This window comes from Stegastes partitus, unplaced genomic scaffold (assembly GCF_000690725.1).
Source record: "Stegastes partitus isolate 25-593 unplaced genomic scaffold, Stegastes_partitus-1.0.2 Scaffold897, whole genome shotgun sequence".
Taxonomy (NCBI): domain Eukaryota; kingdom Metazoa; phylum Chordata; class Actinopteri; family Pomacentridae; genus Stegastes; species Stegastes partitus.
The window spans coordinates 51317-71902 of record NW_007578628.1 but is presented as its reverse complement, the minus strand read 5'-3'; the positions used below and the strand labels follow the sequence as shown (position 1 = coordinate 71902).

The 20586-nt window shown below is 41.0% G+C and overlaps 1 protein-coding gene across 1 annotated transcript in view; it reads right to left on the bottom strand.

Moving 5' to 3' along the window:
- LOC103366013 (choline transporter-like protein 5-A) overlaps nt 1-20586 on the bottom strand; it is a 63149-nt gene that overhangs the window by 40392 nt on the left and 2171 nt on the right. The window contains exons 2-5 of the mRNA XM_008293611.1: nt 12276-12324; nt 5437-5510; nt 4134-4218; nt 174-258 (exon numbers count right to left, since the gene is read on the bottom strand). Coding sequence (XP_008291833.1) covers nt 174-258; nt 4134-4218; nt 5437-5510; nt 12276-12324 — 293 coding nt within the window. The remainder of the gene's footprint in view (nt 1-173; nt 259-4133; nt 4219-5436; nt 5511-12275; nt 12325-20586) is intronic.

Below are 20586 nucleotides of genomic sequence, written 5' to 3'. Positions count from 1 at the left end.
TTCTTATATACCCTGGGAAATACAATTAAGCTTAAGCATGTCAAATAGGACATAAAGTATTATGTAATCAGCTGCATTTTTTGTTGTGTTCATTGTATTCTTTGGTAATGTACTTTTAGTGGTACCAGGCATTGATATACTAAATTGGTATATTAAAAAAATTAATAGAGTACCTGTGTTGTGGGACACTGTAGGTTGATGAGTACTGCCGGGTTGGTACATTTTAGGATGTTGAAATAGAATAGGATGGGTTTTCTCCTGCAAAAAACAAAATGCTATTGTTAAGCTCAATTTATGATGATCAACAAATTAGTAATAATTTTGTGGTAAAATATTGTCATAGTACACTTATCTAGCCCCCAACTTCTTTTTTTATGTTTCAAACATCTTCCAGAGTTCATGCTCCAGAGTATATTGTTGGTTTATATGAAAGACTGGTGAAAGCACATACTGTACCTGTAAGGCCTGAATATAAAATAAGGTGTCCCTAAATACAAAAAGTGATTAGGGACAGTAACTGATCCATGTGAATGACACAGAGAGTAAAACAGTTTTCAGCCAAGAGTGGAAAGCCTTTTGTTTTCATTAGATCTTATTTTGATCAAACCAACAAAGACATTTTCATCAAGAAAAACAAGATCAAGATAATGAAGCTTGTTGCTGTATTGATTGTAGAAAAGAGGGGTAAGTAACCAAGTATTCAGGCCCTTGTTATACACTTTATTGTGTTGTCTTTTTTAAAAAAATTTAAAATGACAAAAAGACAGGTAGTCTTCAGTTTAAATTGCAGCTAACTGAAATTCTAGCATTTACAAAAGAATTCAGACACTTTGCTACCCCAAATTGTGTGGTGGTGCATCTGTGTTGCAAAAAATTATCCTCGAGATGGTCGAGAACGCGTGTCAAACTCAAGGCCTGCACACCGAATACGGCCTACCAAATTATTTTCTGTGGCTGGCGAGAGACGTGTTAACATAACATAATGTAATACAATGTTATAACTTATGTTATAATAACACAGCAATGTGCCTACATATGGCTCCAGACTGTGACCAAAATGGTCTCGTATGCGACCATTTTTGATGTGAATGAATGTGAATGTGAATGAATGATGATCATCAGGCTGATCTGGTTCCTTTTGTCGGCACAGGTAGCTACTGCACAAGATGTTGTGGTTGGAAATAGTAATATTTTTCCACATTGGCTCATTCTCTCTCTGACTGATGGGTAAAACAGTCAGCTTCACTGTTGCTGTGTTCCAGTGACAAAACGATATATAGCAGATTATGTGAAACACACACACACACACACACACACACACACACACACACACAGTGAGGTGAGAGAGGGAGAGATCCGACACACCTGATGATAAAAGTGTTCAGGTGCAGGCAGACAGATCTTTTGACAATATATACATGATCACCAGTGGTATGGGCATTCAAAATGCGCTCAGCTCGTAGAAAAGTCCATTCATAAAAAAATACAAAAAAAGCCTCTACTTGTAGAAAACTTTTCAAGTTGGGCAAATTTGTGCAGAACACCTGAGAGGAGCTGCACTGCAGCTGCCTGTTAGCGTCTACCGGAGTAGCATGTGAGGTGTTTAGGGAGCATCTGTAAAATGTAGCATATGTCCAGTGAATGAGTGATATCAGAAAAAGACTGACGACAAAACAAATATATTTTCAAGTTAAAATATTTTACAAGTATCAAGTCTTGTATCACTGAAAGTCAATGCGACATAACTAAGTTATGCAAAAAAAAGCTATTCATCAGCATGCATGGTGCACTGATAGCTGTGGCAATGCTGAACCAACATAAGGGCGTGGAGTGACCAAATCATGAGCTGGTGCAACCAACCAATAAAGTTGGTAGTTCCAGTGTTACTGTTGGAAAAGTTATTCTGGAGCTCTGCTACATGTATTTTACTTTTAGGTAAAGGCATGCACAATGTTTTTACATAGAATAAATACTCATCAAATGCAGAGACAATAATTTCACAATATGTTAAAGAGTCGTTACATTTATACAGTCTTACAATTAAGACCGTTGAGGGCAAACATAATGCTTTTGTGGCCCGGGATGAAAATGAATTTTGACATCCCTTGTCTAGAACCTGAATAGAATCCACCTGTGACAAACTGAAAGAAACACACCTGTCCATGTAAGGTCCCATAATTTACAATAGATATCAGGAAACAAACTGCTAAATGCTATCAAGTCCAGGGAATTCTCTGTAGATGTCTGATATTAAATGTGTGAAAGGAAAAGATCAGGGCAAGGTTCAAAAATACTAGTGCATCTCAAAAAATTCAAACATTGTAAAAAGTTGCTCTTTTTCCGAATTTAATCCTAAAATGTAAACTTTCATATATACTACATTCATTACACATAAAGTGAAATATTTTAAGGCGTTTTATAAAACAAGGGCATTTAGAAGAATATCCCACAATATCCCACATAGGGCTCCGTGGGGTTCAGGTCAGGTGAGTTTGCTAAAAGGGCCCGAATATCCGGAGCCCAGGAATTGCTATTCGGACCAGCCCTTGTGCTACCCTTCTTGATTAGCCTAGTTCCCCCAGCTCCTTCAAGTGGTCACTGTAGCTCCCTGTTTGTATTATTCCTCCATTGCTTCAGTACAGTCACTAGCCATGCAGTCCCCTATTGTGATCCCTTTCCCATTCATTGTTCTCCATCCATCAGTCCTTGCATATTCATTTCATAACTTCAGTCTGTTATGATTTCTGCCTGTGCTTGGGTCTTTGATTTTCTGTGACATAAACATGCTATATATTCAGTGTGGTCTTAGGCCTAACTGAAACATTAGGCTATGTCTAAAACAATGCATGCCTACAAGACTACAAGATGAAAATTTACTCAAATAGTACAATGTCATTTTAGAACAGAGCCTGTGTGTAGAAGAAGAGAGTAGGATGTTCTGGTGTGGGGACAACCCAATGTAGCTGCCAGGATCCCTGCCCCAGCCCCTGATTTACTGAACTTTCTCCTCCTCCTGTTCCTCACAAGAGGGAGATCTGTGTGTTTGACCGAACTGCTGCCTAATCAGCAACAAGTGGGGACACCTGCGCAGGAGCTGGCTCATGTGCCACCAATCAGCACTCCACCCTATAAAACACCTGTTCTAGACAAACGTTGTTGTCACCTCTGCTACTTTCCTTAAAAAGATCCCCAGCAGTGTCTACAGATCAGATTCTGCTGCATTTTCCTCATCTGCTCAAGATCTTTGGATGGGAACAAAGCCATCAGGTTCACCTGCTTGCCCCTACACTCTAATACACTATTGGATTCCTCCTTCCTCTCACATGCTATGCTCACTTCCACACAGACTCCTACCTGCCTCTTTCCTATCCCATTCTGCCAGTGAAATTCCCTAGTCTATAATCTGGGTTTCTGTCTGTCTTGTGTTTGCTGTTCTGTCAGCTTCTCAGTTTTATTATTATTATAATTAGCTTTATCCTTACCACTCTCCTGGACTTCCCTTTTTATTTGGGGTTAACATTTCTCCAGGCCTATCTCCTAGCTCCTCTGTCTTCTATCGTATATCTCATGTCCCATGTGTAGTTCTATGTACTTAGCATTTTCCTGGCCCTGTCTCCTAGCTCCTCCCATCTAGAGTGGTGACACAGGTTTTGACTCCTGCACCCTTTTTTCACCTAGTACGTTCATCATTGTAAATAAACACTGTTTTCACCTTGGTCTCATCATTGTCACAATTCGTGTCTGTGCGTGGGTTCAAACTCATACAGTGACAGTTTTGTCAGTTCTGCTTGGCTACAAAGACCTTCACATCACTAATCACACAGTCTGTCCCCAGCACCACCACCACCACCACCAAACACCATATCGGAACATCCTGCTCAGTTCTCCTACACGTGCATAATATGGTGGCATATTGTTTAAAGAGAAATGTAGGGCAACACAACCCCTCCAGCAAAGAGGGGTTGTAGCATCTGCATTTCGACATGGCTTACTGTATATGTAACTGTTCAGTTAATTAATCCAAATAATACAATAAAAATTTGTGTTCTGAACACCTACATGTTGTTTCAACTACTCTGGATGCCAGAACAACTCTCCTGTAGGGTCTGTTGAGTATATTAATAGTGACTTACGCATTGGAAGTTCCTTTTTGACCACAGAACTGGCCATAACTGTCTGTTGGATGAATCACTTTCCTGGGATCCCCATGTAACCAGGCTGAACAGACAGACAGATAGGGAGGCAGACAAGACAGATCATTTAACATTAAAACATAAAGCAAGTAGACTGCATGCAGTACATTTTTCACCCAGCTACCCAGTAAAGTAAGCACTGTGTGATGAATGATTAATAAATTTTACTTGTTTCCAAACATACAATATTCCTAAGGACCTGATCACAAACCATCTGTCTTTGTGATGTGTGCATACATTCAAATGTGTATATACAGTTGAAACCAGAAGTTAATATACACTTTATAAAAGGCAAAAAAAACTTTTTTTCCCCCTCACTATCTGACATTAAATCATACTAAACTTTTCCTGTTTTAGGTCAGGATTACCAAAACTATTTGTATTTGCTAAATGTCAGAATCATAAGAGACATCATTTATTAAGATGTTACAGCCCTTGGTGCCAAGTATTGGGGTGTCGTTTATGTAGTTCCCTTTCAGGTGATGCCCAGAACGAGTGACCAGATGCAGCTGCTCTGCACTCATTACGAGACGGTTAAAGAGCTGAGCCAACCTGATCATCTTGGCCAGTGGGCCAGATCGGCAGACAGAGCTGTGTGGTGTTTGTGGTATTGGATCCAGCAAAACCCTACACGTGTAGGGGCTCCATGGTCGTTGTGTTGTTTGTTAATCGTAGGCTCGGCTTCATTTTCAGGAAGCTCGCTCTAATTTGCATTCTTGTTATCGTCTGTTTGCAAAATAAACCTGACTTTGTTGAACAGTTTCCTGGTCCCTTTAATCCGGTTTTTGTTTTACTCTTGTTACTCCCCTCATCCCCTAGCTCACGGGGCCGTAACATATTTGGGAGCTCGTCCATTTCTTTTTACAGGATCGGGAGATTGATCCGTTTAATTAAAATTGTCTTGTTTTGTGGTTTATGCCAATATCCATTCACAGTCATAGCGCCACCTGCTGGCAACAGGAAATGACACTTTTATGTAGTACTGTCACACCATTGATCATATTAATGTCAAATTTGGTGAAATAGGCCTTCACATGTTGATTATGACTTACGGTGAAAATTGTGTGTTTATGTCAAAGGGTGTGCCTGTGACAGCGTGGTGAATTTCGATCAAAACTCAAATGTTTTGTCAAGCTCTAGAGGAGCCACAACAGCATCAGAGCACAATCTACTGTGTGTGTGTGTGTGTGTGTGTGTGTGTGTGTGTGTGTGTGTGTGTGTGTGTGTGTGTGTACAGACTCACCAACTATCCCGAGGGCAACATATAAGAGAATGACAAGGATGAAGATCAAACAGTACAAGACATCAGTGCAGCTCCTAAAGGGACAGATAAGAAACAAGTCACAGACTCAAGTTAGAAAAATGTAAATACTTGTCTTTTGGCTCCATGATTACTATTCTGTCTAGATGTGAGTTGTTTACAGCATATTTCACGTGTACAGAATAGGGCTGTAGTCAGCCAAATAAAATTCTTGGTCATTATATCTACGTTTCAATCAAGAGACGAAAGGGGGGGGACATCTGCATGTTAACAGTAAATCAATTAAGCCAGCCACAGTACACTCTACCTGATAGCTTTATTCGTTTTAATGAATTGTGAAGAACGATAAAAAGCTAGTATTTGCAGCATATCACATCAATTGAACCTGGTTATGTCATAATGAAATGATGACAACAATCTTGAAAGGGACCAGAGTGCACATGCCCATATTTAAGTGATATCTGAAAACAGACCTATATCATTGGTGGTCCTAGCACAAGAGCTATTAAGGAATACGATGCAGAAAAGTTAGCCTACCACTGTTAAGTGATATACTATACTGGTGGTTGAGCAGTGGTATGAAAATAGCTGTTTGAAAAGTGTACATTAAACTTTTTAGCAATCTGTCTGAAGAAAAAGCAGCCACACCAGCAACTTTTTTGACATGGTATCAGTTTGTTTAGAACAGTGTGTTCAAAACAGTGTGGCAGTGTGGTGTGGTTTTTACTCAGATGAAGGTCAGAGGTGGGGCAGGTAGCAGGGCAAGGGCAAGTTCAGTGACACACCTGTGGTGCACTGACTAATCGGTGTCTCCCTTTTATTCGGTAAGATACTGGGATATAGATATAGATACACACACAAAGCATGAGAACATACTGAAGCAAGAATCAACACAATAGAAAAAGATTTTAAAAAACTAATAGCACAAACCGGAAGCTGACAAGGAACACAGAGAGAATTCAGACAGATAAGACAGGCAGGTAAAGAAGAGGTAAGTGGACAGACAACCTGGCAACTGACAAGGGAAACTGCAGGACTATATATATACACAAGGAACAAACAAACAAAAGGAACAAAGGAACACTGTGCTGGCATAGTGTCTTCCCCACCAGCAGGAGGTGCTGTAGTATCTTGTGTCTGTTATGTTTCCTATTGAGTGCAGTAGAGTTAGATGAAAACACATTGAGTAGTGGCTGACAGACACAGGAGCCCAGTTGTTTGCTGATGCAATCCACATCTTCTTTCTTTGTTGGTTCACAGTGAGCATTGTTTGTAAGTACTGTATGTTTGTAAGAGTCCTTTAAGGCTATATTTCAAATGATTTAAGTTTATGTTTATAGCACGTTAAGTTTATGCATGTTTAGCTACATCCATCCATCCATCCATCCATCCAGCCATTATCTATACACTGCTTAATCCTCACTAGGGTCGCAGGGGGGCTGGAGTCTATCCCAGCTGACTTAGGGTGAAGGCAGGGGACACCCTGGACAGGTCACCAGTCTATCACAGTGCTACACTTAGAGACAGACAACCAAGCACACTCACATTCACACCTACGGACAATTTAGAATCACCAATTAACCTCAACATGTTTTTGGACTGTGTGGGAGGAAGCCGGAGAACCCAGAGAGAATGTTTAGCTACATGTCAACCATAATTTATGTTTAGGACTATTTAGTTTATGTACATGCACACTATGATGCTAGGACTGGGCGATATGGACCAAAAGTCATATCCTGATATATTTAGACTGAATATCGATATACGATATATATCCCAATATTTTTTCCGCAAATAAGAGCGAATGTACAGTGAAAGTCAAAGCCAAATATAACATGTTACAAGTAATGTTATTGAAACCAGCAATTTCAGTGAACAGTGACAAAATTAAATGAATAAATAATAAAATAATACAACGGGTTTCTTCACCTGGTTCATGAGTAAATACTCCGCTGTTCAAATAACAATAGAATGCAAACAAATACTGTATAATAAGGAGTACCTTTTTTGAAGTCAAAGCCCTGTAAGGTGTTTTGTTCTTGTTGTTCTTTGTATTTATGCTATGTTTTAATGCTACTTCATATTTTTACTCCACTAAAAACTCCACAATGTTTAGGCCTACGTGTCAACATTACTTTCTAATTACTTTGCAGTTTGCTCTTTCAATCCAGAGAAAAACTATAGTCTATCACAATAACTAAATATATGTTACATTGATGATATTTGTTTTATACAGTCTATGGTGCAGAGACCTCCAGGGGTCGTTTTCACAAAGCAGGTTTAACAAACTCTGAGTCTAATCCTGAACTCTGAGTTGATCTACTCTGAGATAGGAAACTCGGAGTAGTTTCACCTGCAGTTAAGCGTGTGCACCACAACCATAAAAAGCCAACATCAATGGAGCCCCGATTCGACGAGTCATCATGGCAACGGTAATGGCCATTGGAAATCTTAATGCGCTCATACAGCGACTATTAACACGTTTTTAAAAAAGTGCAACACCGCTGCAGCTGCAACACATAGGGAGACGGCATGGAGAACATTGATGTTCAGGTCAATGCCTAAGTTTAAATGTCATCCTTTGCAATCACAATAATATTACAGGAAAAACTGGTTGAATGGTAGCTTATTATTTTATTTCATTTAGGTGCAATCCTGCGGGGGAGAAGCGCACTTGGCAGTAGCTTAAGATGAAATATAAAAACATTGTTCAAGTCCGAGGTTGCAACACAATGTCATTAACAGAATATGATTTAAAATTAATTTAACAGATTTATACATCATTCACCTGCAGTCCTGTGGAGCTCCTCCTTGATGGCTCTGACAGGTTTATGTTCAGGGAAAACGACAAAGATGGTAAAAGCCATTTCAAAGCGAGGCACACTTTTCTGACCGCCTGGCATACAATAGCCTTACTCAGGTGCTCTGAATCTCCGACATTGTACAAAAAACTTCCATTTGCAAAGAAACGCAGCGCAACACACAATATCTGCTGGGATGTGAAAGCATGACTACCAGCTGGTTGGTAATGCTGCACACGTAAGAACGGATTAGGTTGTATGTAGATGATGGACTGCAGGGTTCTCGCCAGTGTTATAACAGAGTAACGGCCCTCTACGCTGCTGCCTGAAAAAATTTCGCTGCGACTTGGGCAGATACGTTGTTATGATATGGTCTGGAGGCTATGTAGCATTTAGCATTGTTATATATACATAGGTGTACACATACCTCTTAAATAGTTCAGTACATCCTTTATACTAAAGTATTCACAAGTAAAAATTACATTTTCTAATATCAGTAAATTGCTGTAGCCACTTGTTTTCATTGCATTTACAGACCCTTGATACTCTCTGAAACCACCCAATGAACACACTGACTTGCTTGTAGAACCCCTCTGCTACACAAAGCAGATAGAAACAGCTTTAAAAACTTAGGCATAGAAATAAAAAGGACAGTTATTGAGATTTTCAATGTTTATTTAAACACAAATAAATATGAAATAACATAAAAATAGCATAAATAATAGAACAAATAACATAAAAAGAAACAGCTGTATTACAATGAACAAAATAGCAGCAAAACCAAAATTGCCTGACTAAGAACTATATATATATATACATATATATGTATGTATATAACAAAATTAAATATATTGCAATGAGCAAAACAGTAACATTCAACAGTTTAAGGTGTCCATGAACTGACCACCATCTATCTAGCTTCATCTTTTCATTATTTTTTCAGGGCAGATTGGCATTTCGGAACACGAAGTGCCTCAGCTTTGCGGGGCTGATCCTGTTTCTCCTCTCGGTTATTATTCTCCCATTTTTGAAAGGATCCTTTCAGAGGGCACTGATGTTGCCACAATGCACAGTCGCCCTGCCTTTACCTTGGCTTGTCGTGGGTAGACTGAAGCCTTGGACTCCCACCAGCTCAGCGGGTCTGCAGATCTTTGCATGAGGGGCTCATCAAGATAGGACCTGACTTCAAGCATAGCATCTGCTAAGGGATTTCTTCTAGTAGTCGTGTCCTCTATGGCTCTTGGATCAAAGAGCCTCCAAACAGCAGATGTTTGTTGCTTCTCTTCTGGTGCCCTTGCCCCCTCTTCTCCCTCTTGGCCTCCTGATGGTTGAGCTGGCTGGCTGCTGGGGGTGCATCTTGCTGCTGCTGCTGTTACTCTCTGAAGTGCCTCATCAAGAGCTCTGTTGTCATTAAAGGCCAGCTTTTTAAACCTTGGGTCAAGCACTGTTGTTTCAGAGAGAATAGTGTTATATTCCATTCTGTGGAATTTTCTGTCCATGGATGCACAGAGAGCAGTCACCAACTCTCCCACTTTCTCCGTGGTAACTTGTGTCTGCTGTTAAACTGTGATGCTTCTTCTGCAGACCCCTGCACAAGAGTAGCATTTTGGAGGCTGCAACATAGCTGAACAAAGAGAGAACAGAAAAAATATGCTTTGTTTCATTATATGGTATGTGGAGTTTGCTCAGTTTATTCATGTTTAATACTAGCCTTCCATTTGTCCTGGGTCAGAGCATCTACAGGTGCATTGAGAATGGCCAGTGCAGAGATGACAGCATCTTTCAACTCCAGAATCCGTTTCAGCATGTGGAAAGTTGAATTCCAACGTGTGACGCAGTCTTGCTTGAGTTTCAGTTCTGGCATACTCATTTGCCTCTTGAGTAGATTTTAGCTTCTCAGAGGCTACTGTGCTCTTGTGGAAGTATTCCACAATTACCTTCACTTTGTCCAGAGTCGGCTTCAAGATCTTCAGTGCATCTCTGACCATCAAGTTGATGGTGTGAGCCAGACATGGGTGGTGGGTCCATTTCAATGTTTTAATTGTTTTTACTATGTTAGCTGCATTGTCGCTAACACAACAAGCCACTTTGGTTTCAATTTGCCACTCTTTTGCCACTCTCATTAGTTCCTCGGTTTTGGTTTATTTGTAGTTTTACTCTATTGATGATTGAAGGCCACGTCATTAAAGAAGGCATTACACCTGTCAGTTGTCAAGGAGTCTATCTATCTGCATAGCCGTGTTTGAGTTAAACAGAGAGGGCAGAATAAGCACACACAGGAGGGGATCAAGAAACCAAACTAGAAATCAAAACCCCAAACCATGATAGTCCTGGGCATGACTTGGTTACAGCTAAGGTGATGTTGACTGTAAATGTGGCATTCTGAAGCACACTTGTACATTACTGCAGCAAGGTGAGAAGTTAAACTAGTGGAGCTTAGAAAGAGAAGGTTCTCAGCTGCTCTGGAATTGAGACCATTTTCCCATTTTGTAACAGCAAAACCGCACACTTCATTTAAATATTGTAAAGTTTCTGGCAAAACAGCAACAAACCTGCAACTTTCAACAAGATGTCAGTAAAGATATGTTTTTGGGTTCAATGGTAAAATATTGATTAAAATGTACACATGTAAGAACTGGATAGATTTTACTTCTGCTTTTAGCACAATTCAGCCCCATATTTTGGCCTCTGAACTATTATCAGATTTTAACCTGTGTCCTAGTAGTGGAGTGACCTGGAGTGACAAGGGTAAAGTAGTTTTGAGTGGCACAGGTCAATGATGGTCCACAGTCGACTGCAGTAGGAACAGATTTTCAGAAGTTCAAATATGCTCTACTTGAAAAATGGAAAAAAAAACCCAAAACAAAACAAAACAAACTGACTAGTTTGTAAGTCAGCAAAGTAAGGCATCACCGTTCAACTTCACTTCAGAATCTACAGTAAGTCAACACATTGTTGTTCATATGAACAACACATCACAAAACTATCTATACAAGCCCTGTACCCAAGGTTCAGTAATCTTTTGTTAGCACATAATGAACCAATGTATTTGACACCTGAATAAATGTGATCATTGTATGAGACACTATACAATTTTCTAGCGTTTATGATGAAAAGATAAATAGATAAATGAGATCAGCTGTTTTGATGGTCTGTATTAGAATACAAGATACAGATGACAGAGAGCATGAGTACAGTTTTAATTAGATAGACTTATCTGAGGACAGATTGTATGACTGCAAAGGTATTGACAGCAATTCAATTTTTTTTTTTTTTTATTTGAGTAAATGAAAAGAGAAATAAAGCTTTGCGTTAGTTCAGACAGGCATGGAGTCAGGGTGTCACATGGCCCCTCCTGTCCACTAGTCATCGCTAAAGTCCAGCCCACCCACTTAGTGTGCTTTATAACTGAGGCAGCGTTCATTCATTCTGCCCGCTTCCCGCTCACCACATCACTGCTACTCCAGCCTCTGCAGATCGTCAAATCTCCCCCTCCTCCCCAACCACCATCTTTTAAAATCAGTTCAATCATATAACCCCGGTGTTTCCCATATCGTGGGACTGTAGGTTGCAGATGGTTGATTATTGTACCTTGAACTATGTAATCTAGATTCTGTAAGCGAAGACTATTTAGTTGGTCTCCTGTTCTCATGTTCATACCGTATTTGAAAAATTGTAAATTGTAAATTCATGGCTCTGTGGGGGTTTGTGATCTCAGGGATTATCTGTGTCATGCTTGCTCAGATTGTTCCAGAGCATCACGAGCAGAGTCACTGCCAAACTCAATGTATGTGATCCCAAATAAATGGTTAAAATCTGACAAAGTGTCCTGTCTGAACCAGAAAGAAGGGATTTCACTGTTTTTCAGTATTTGTTTGGGTGTGAGCCTCTAAAAAAAACATCCTGAAAATAACACTGATGACTTACTTTTCAAATTAATTTGCTCAGTGTAGACTACAGAATATTTAGGAAATATAGATTAAAGAACATCTATATGCAAAGGAGGAAGTATGAAGTTACCTTCTGCAGACTGGACCACTGAAGGAAGGATCAAACTTGTATGGCTCTCCTGAAAAAGACAAAACAAGCATGACTAAAACACATTTTAAAAGTATACCAAATCCCTCCATCCATTATCTATACACCGCTTAATCCTCACTAGGGTCACGGGGGGGCTGGAGCCTATCCCAGCTGATTTAGGGTGAAGGCAGGGGACACCCTGGACAGGTCGCCAATCTATCGCAGGGCTACACTTAGAGACAGACAATCAAGCACACTCACATTCACACCTATGGACAATTTAGAATCACCAATTAACCTCAACATGTTTTTGGACTTGTGGAAAGAAGCCGGAGAACGCAGTGAAAACCCACGCTGCAGAGAACATGCAAACTCCACGCAGAAAGATCCCAGTGCCCCCATCGGCACACGAACCAGTGACCTTGCTGCGAGGCAACAGTGCTACCAACTGTGCCACCTTGCAGCTCAGTACACCAAATCAAATCAAATAAATAATAAAAAGATAAATAAATAACACAAAACATCTGGAGACACAAGAATAAGTAGTTAAGAGTGGTTGACGTGTGTAGCAGATGGTTGGTCATAGTCAACTGCACAGTCAGGAACAGATTTTCAGACTATCTTCAGGAAAAAATTCAAATACTAATAAGTATAATAAGTATATATGAGCATCAAAACGCAATTAAAAACATGTATGTCTTGAGGCCTTTCTTGAAAATATCACCGAAGGACGAACATTTGATTTAAAGTGGACGACTGTTGTGATGCTTTGGGGCTTCTACTGCAAAGGCTTGATCTCCCTTAGGGATGGACTGATACTTCTTTTTGATTTCCGATACCGATACCGATACTTCAACTTTGAGTATCTGCTGATACCGATCCCGATACTGATACCATCTCTCCTCCTAAACTTCTTTGGAAATACCTTATTTGCATGGATACATTTGTTTAAGATGGCTTTATCAAAAGCCTCATACTATTAAAGCATAGACTTTGCTTTTCTAAGAAAGGAAAAAACAGCCAAAAGCATGTCTCAGAGTGAAACTGTAGCTGCTTTATTTGAGCTGCAATCAGACTACAGTGTGCACTCAGAGCCATTCACATATTTAGAACAGATCAAAATGACACAGCAACATTAAGCTGCAATTTAAAGGTTCAATTACCAAAACTTGGTGTTAAATAATACTACCACTAATAGCCGCTCTCGGCTCTGCGCATGAGCAGTAGTAAATGAGGCCGGAAACGTTGTGACGTGCTGCGGGATGGGATCCAATAGGAAGGGTCTGTCTGCAGAGCCGGGGACCCATGTACAGGCTGCTGGTAGAGGCTGGACTCATCTTCTACGGCCGTAGAAGTGCACGGCTTCTAGTTCGGGTGCGTGACGTAGTTTTAAAGGGTGATTTCACTCAAAATATACTTCCAATTTTTAAAAAAAATAATATTTAAGAAGAATATTTTAAACCCCTTACCGCTCCCACGGCCCGCCGGCGGGACGTGACAACTTTCCAAAAACATTACAGCCAGATGTGCGCATGCTCCACAATCACGTTTCCCGACAATATACACATCAAATGAAAGCTCAGAGTCTCCTCTTTCCGATGATATAAACCTTTTTGACCTGCAGCAACCACAGCATTGACACAAAGAGCTTTTTGTACAGAAAAGCAAAATGTTAAAATCCGAGTTTTCATACTTTTGAAGGCTCTCTGCAGCTCACACATCGCTCATTCCTCACCAGCTTGGTCTCATTCTGTCCGGACACAACCAGTCAACATCATCCCGTAAAATAATTCGGTCCGTAAAACGTATTAGATCCTCAAAGGCACAAACTCTGCAGTAATGTCTTCCCAGCTTGAGATCAGCTCCGGCTGTTTTATTCATTTCTTCTGGCAAAATCAGGCTGAATCTATTATAGATCGCGCTGAAAGCGCTACAGTCAGCTAGACGGACGTCTCAGGTTTTGATTGACATCTAGGTTGGCCAATAGGAGGGCTTTGGTGGTGAGTGACAGCCTGAAGAGCCAATGGAGTGTCTCAGACAGTCAACCCGGTATGCACAAGTCCCACCCTTGTAGATTCGACCAGTCGGGTTGCAGACACTCTCTGAAGCTGTAAACTTGTAGCCAATGAGCAGACGAACACGTGGATGTGTCGGAAGGCAGGATTGTGTGTGTGTGGCGGTATCGGATCGGCCAGTTACCACTGTGAAGTAAATCATCCGATACCGTAATTTCGTCCAGTATCGGCCCGATACCAATACCCAGTATCGGATCGGCGCATCTCTAATCTCCCTTACCCACCAGCCTCAATTGTGGAACAGGTAAAAGCAGTTGCTCTTATGACATAAGAGGGCTTGAGATGGATTAAGGGAAAACTAGTTCCAATCTGAGGAACAAGAAATGATCTCAGCTTGATACATATACAATACGAACAGCAAGCAAAACCCAAGGCACACAGAGGATGACTAGTGTAAAACCACTGTACTCCAGGGAGGTTAAGTTTCCTCAAGGCTATCCTGGTATCACCAGACAGGGACACGCAACAGCCTCCATGTGCTTTCCAACATATATAGCTTCAGTCCTTGAGACACTCCACTGGGTGTGTATAATTTAAGTAGAGGTGGTGGGGAATGCAGGATCATGGGTATACATAAGTACCTGCCAGTCACAGCATCTACCAGGGTGCAGCACCTACAGGAGGACAGTGAAGGGGCTCCATTATCAAGATCTGAGAGGGGATCGTTCATGTACCTTCACTCTGCATTTTTTTTTTTTTTATGTTTGCATCTGATGCATTTAGGTGAAACTATAGAATACACTATCAAGCAATTTTCTTATTGCTGTTGATTTGTCTGTTGCCAGTATGATAGACCATCCTTTATAGTTACATTTCCAGTCTCAATACATATACATGCTACTTTGAAGTAATCAGTTCATAAAAGCTTTAGTTAAACTCAACAATTTATTAGTTAATTTATTAATTAGTAACAACTGAACACAAACAAAATTAAAAATCATCCTAGTGGTACTGCAGATTCCACATGCTGTATATCAGCCTTTTCTGCCCTTGGTGATAAATATTATTTATCATTGACAAATAACAATGTGTTGACACTCTACGGTTGGTTTATTGAACTTAGAACCGGAAAACAGTGGACGTCTCTCTGTATTCTACATTCTGGCAGTCATACACACAATATTAATGTAGTTATCCTACTGACTCACACAACTCATGTGGTTTACGTCAGGCAAAATCTTCCAAAAGTTTGATTTTGATCAAAATGACACATTTACATTTTACATGACATAAGCACTTGGGATATTTACTTGGCACCTCTCTAAAAGGGGACTTGAAACACTGAAAGACGAGACCACAATGAATTTAAATGCAGTTCAGTTTCAATTCAATTTTTTAAAATTATTTTCACAGCTTCTTTGTTTTGTTTTCTAAGAACTCGAAGTTATGTGAGCTTGCATGACAAAAAAAACTTTGAATTTCAAGACTTTTTTATTAAGAACATGGCATCACATCAAATCAAGTTTACTGTCATTTTGCTGTACATACAACAGTAGTACAAACAAGATGAGAGAGTGTTTCTTCAGGATCCAAAGACTAAAAGCAATTAAATAAATACGTGTTTGCATATCTGGATCAGCAGTTCAGCATTCTGACAGCTTGTGGAATGAAGCTGTTGAAGCTATTGATCAGCCTGGAGGTTCATTCCTTCAGTGCTCCATAAACATTTGCCTGATGGCAGCAGTTCAAACACTTTATGGAGAGGGTGTGAGGAGTCCCTGACAATGTTCAGTGTCCTGCTCCTGCAGCGGCTCTGGAAAAGTTCAGAGCTAGCTGCCTGTCTGTCCACCCAGAACAATGTCGTCCCCTCCAGCTGTATGGCGGTCTAGGATGTTGTCATGGACCCATGTTTCTGTTAAAGCAAACACATAGCAGTCTTTTCTCTCTCTGCGCTCTTCTCCCAGCAAACGTAGCTCGTCCAGCTTGTTGTTGAGGGAGCTGACATTGGAGAGTAGGAGCGGCGATCCTGTTGGTCTGGAGGGGTTAGCCTTTAGCGTACCATGGATCCCAGCTCTCTTCCTCCTTTGTTTACGTTCGTAACACTTGTGCTTCCTTCTCTCTCGGGCAACTGCTGACGTAGTCTGATCGGACTCCATGTTGGTGCAGTATGTCCAAATTACAACCGAGCGCCACAATTTTAGCAACGTTCATTGCCCTGATGTTCAGCAAAGTCTCTCGGCTGTAAGTTTTGCATTGGTCCAACAAGGTATTTTACAACAAATACTTGTGGCCATGTCCATAAACACAGGATGGGACTTCAACATGCTTCAGCATTTACAGTTCAGTCAACGGCAGTGCAGCACATAAAACTGACTTTAAGAGCAGCAACTAAATGCTGTGTCTATGTGTTTAGTTTGCTCTTGTGAGCAGTTGGTTGCCAAATGATCTGGAGTGAAAAGGTTTGGTTAAGTAAAAGACACCATTGTATATTGGTTTGGATCCACTGAGCAGTTTGTTGACAAGAAGCAGCACTTTAAATTATACGGTCTTGTCAGAGCCTCAACCTCTGGCTCCGCCTACTGGCGGGTTTTCTCTCTCTTCTCCCTAGGTGGGCGTGTGTGGCAGCCTGGTGAGGTGTGGACAGGTGCAGAAGATCTGCTGATTACCTGAGTGTCTTCAGGGCATGGTTTCAATTTATCTTTTCACCTCTACTCACCATATAAGCTGCCTTCAAACCACGAGATGACGCCGGACCATAAATGACTCTCTGTTAGTGTTCCTCAGTTTTGATCAGTTTGCTTTGTTGGCCTGAATCCTGTGTAACCCTCACTCTGTAACTGCTTCAATTTGAACCTGCCCTGTCATTCCTGGAATCCTGGTCACTCACACTTTGGTCTCCGCTGCACAAACTGGTTTCTCCACTGAAGGAATCCTGGATCATTCTCCGCCATCTCTGCATCTGTAGAAAGGTGCAGTGTGGTGAGCCATTCTGCCTCACCACTGCCACCTCGTCCACCGTCCATTCTCCAGCTCCCTGCAGTCAGTAAAGCTTTGGTCTCATGCTGGGTTCCTGTATATTGTTTGCAGATTGTAGTATTGTACGTAATCATCTGCTTGCTAAATTATCTCCTTCCTTGCTTGGTGGTACTAAGTTCGGGTCAGAAAAATAATACCGCAACTGTTAAATATTTCTGTATCTAGCATCGTTCACTCTAACTTCTAAATTCAGTTTGGGAATTTGTGTATCCTTTTTTTGTAATAGTTTGCCTGCCTCTAGGAAGCAATAATTAATTTTGTTTTGTATTCCTAATCGACTTTTTCTGCCTTTGTTTGCATAACTTTTTACCGGTTACCTTTTGACCCAGTTTCCTGTTCCAGTTTTCAAGTGTACATATTGTAGTTTAGTATTCTTTTTTTGTTGTTGTTTTGTTTTGTTTTTTTTAATCTTTATTATCACTATTGTAAATAAAACGACACTTTATTTCACTAAGCCTGTCTCTGCTGTGTATCTGTCCGTGCCTGAGTCTCTGAGTCCAATTCGTAACAGTACGGTACGGCCATGATGAACTCAGTGGACAAGAGAACCAGCGCTGAGCAGGCTCCACCATTACCAACCATGTAACAAGCTATGGCCAATCATGAGGCTATGCTAGGTAGGCATGATGATTTACTTCGTTTATTAGTAGAAAGTAATAATGCTCTGATAAATCAGGTTTCTCAGTTGACTGGTAAAGTCGCTACATTTACTGCCCATGTGCAAGCTTCGCCCACTCCCTCACAAGCTGTAGCTCCCTTTCCTCTCCCTCGCCCTGTAGTTGCTGAAGCTAATGCTATTGCTCTTCCGCTCGCTCAGGAGCCTTTTGTACTAGTCCCAGAGCGTTACGCAGGGGACTTAGGGTCATGTCAAACTTTCCTGACACAAGTCTCTTTGGTTTTTGATCTGCAAACAGGTTCATATGCATCAGATAGAGCTAAAATAGCCTATTTAAATAGTTTATTGAAGGGCCCAGCACAAGATTGGGGTACTGCTGTGTGGGATAAACAAACTGAAATCTGTGCTTCTTACTCAGCCTTCGTTGGGGAAATAAAGAAGGTGTTTGACCATCCAGTCCAGGGTCGAGCAGCAGGAACTCATCTGACTACGCTCAAGCAGGGGACCAGAAGCATGGCCGACTATTCGATCAAGTTCCACACTTTGGCTGCCGAGAGTGGATGGAATGATATGGCACTTCAAGGCATCTTCTACAATGGGAGGCGTTTAGGGAACATTGGTAAAATGCAGCATCTACCCATGGGCAATTTCAGCAGTTGTTTAGCCTGAGTCCAGTTAGTGACTGATATCAGAAGAGGACTGGTGACAAAATAAATATATTTTCAGGTTAAAACATGTAAAAAATATCAAGTCTTGTATCACTGAAAATCAGTGCAACATAACTAAGTTATGCAAAAACAGCTATTCATCAGCATGCATGGTGGATGAATAGCTGTGGCAATGCTGATCCAAAATAAGGGAGTGGGGTGACCAAATCATTAGCTGGTGCGACCAACAAAGAAAGTGGTAGGACCAGTGCTACCATTGGAAGGGTTAGTCTGAAGCCCTGTAACAGAATCACCAAGTGCAAGAAACCACATTCAATAGCTGAGGATTTCATACTCCTGACTGCTCTTGATATGGTGTCAACAGTGACTGATGAGACAACCACTGCAAAATTGAAGGCTATCTATGAAACAGATTACACACATACAGTTGGTAACAAAAAAACACTGTACATTATTATATACATCAGCTAAACTATGGAAAATCAGTTCATATATTAAATTTGTTTGAACTGTGTTATTGGCGACATCCAGACAGCAGCACGCTGTCATTGCATGGCATCCAGCATAGGTAGCGAGGGATTGCACAATCCAAGTGAGGCTGAGCTCGCTGCTGCCTCATTTGGATTGCGCAATCCCTCACTTCGCTGGCTGCCATGTAGTGACAGCCTACGCATGGCAGCCAGCACAGTGAGGCATTGTGCAATCCAAGTGAGGCTCAGTTCGCCACTGCCTCACCGGCTTCTCTTCCAAGCATTTGAATTGGAAACTGCAAAAATTGAGCGATTTTGAATTTAAAAATCATCAAAATTGACGAGGCTAAATGAGAAAATGAATACTTTATAGTACAAATCACTGGATAAATCTATTTAAATTATTTTATCATTATGTATTTTTTTCTTTCCATGATGTCAGGTGAGGCTCTGCCTCACCTGCCTCCCCTGACCACATGTCACTGTCTCACAGTGCTTAACATAGTAAGATACAGACCTTACAAATTTTATAAAGAGAACCAAACAATCCAAAATCAAGCAGTAATGTTCGGAATGAGTCTTCATGAATCCAACCTGCTGGAAATGGACGCATGCCTTAGGCCTAGGTGATGAAAAATTATATATATGTAACAGTGATAGACACTGCACTAATACATCCATCTAGCCATTCATTATCTGTGCACAGCTTAATCCTCACTAGGGTTGCAGGGGGGCTGGAGCCTATCCCAGCTGACTCAGGGCGAAAGTAGGGGACACCCTGGACAGGTCGCCAGTCTATCACAGGGCTACACTTGGAGACAGACAACCAAGCACACTCACATTCACACCTACGGACAATTTAGAATCACCAATTAACCTCAACATGTTTTCGGACTGTGGGAGGAAGCCGGAGAACCCAGAGAGAACCCACGCTGCACGAGGAGAACATGCAAACTCCATGCAGAAAGATCCTAGGCATCCGAACCGGGACGCAAACCGGGGATCTTCTAGCTGCAAGACGACCATGCTACCCACCAAGCCACCTTGCAGCCTTTGCAGTAATACAAAAATGTAAACAAAAAAAAAATGTTTGATGGAATGTTTGAAATTTTCCTTTAAGTGGATTAGGTGTAAACCTCCATAAAAGCACACAATGAAAATGCAAAATTCGGTTGCGTGAGCAAACCCCAAGCATGCTGTCTCCCTGGTTCATCCAGTCTATCTTGACAACAGAGCACGCTACTCTTTGTCACTTTTCCTATAGGCTTCTGTGCAGGTCTAGGCATTAGTCCACAGCCACCTGGACCTCACACTGCCCCGTCTGCACCTGCAAACCTCCCTCACTGCAGCCTGCAGAGACTGGTAGCTACCCATCTGTAAATCTATTTATCTGAGTGTGTTCAGCTTAAAGATGTACTTCTAAGTAGGTCTTTTCTGACAGACTTTTATTATTATTATTATTATTAATAATATTATTATTAGTATTATTATTAGTATTATTATTAG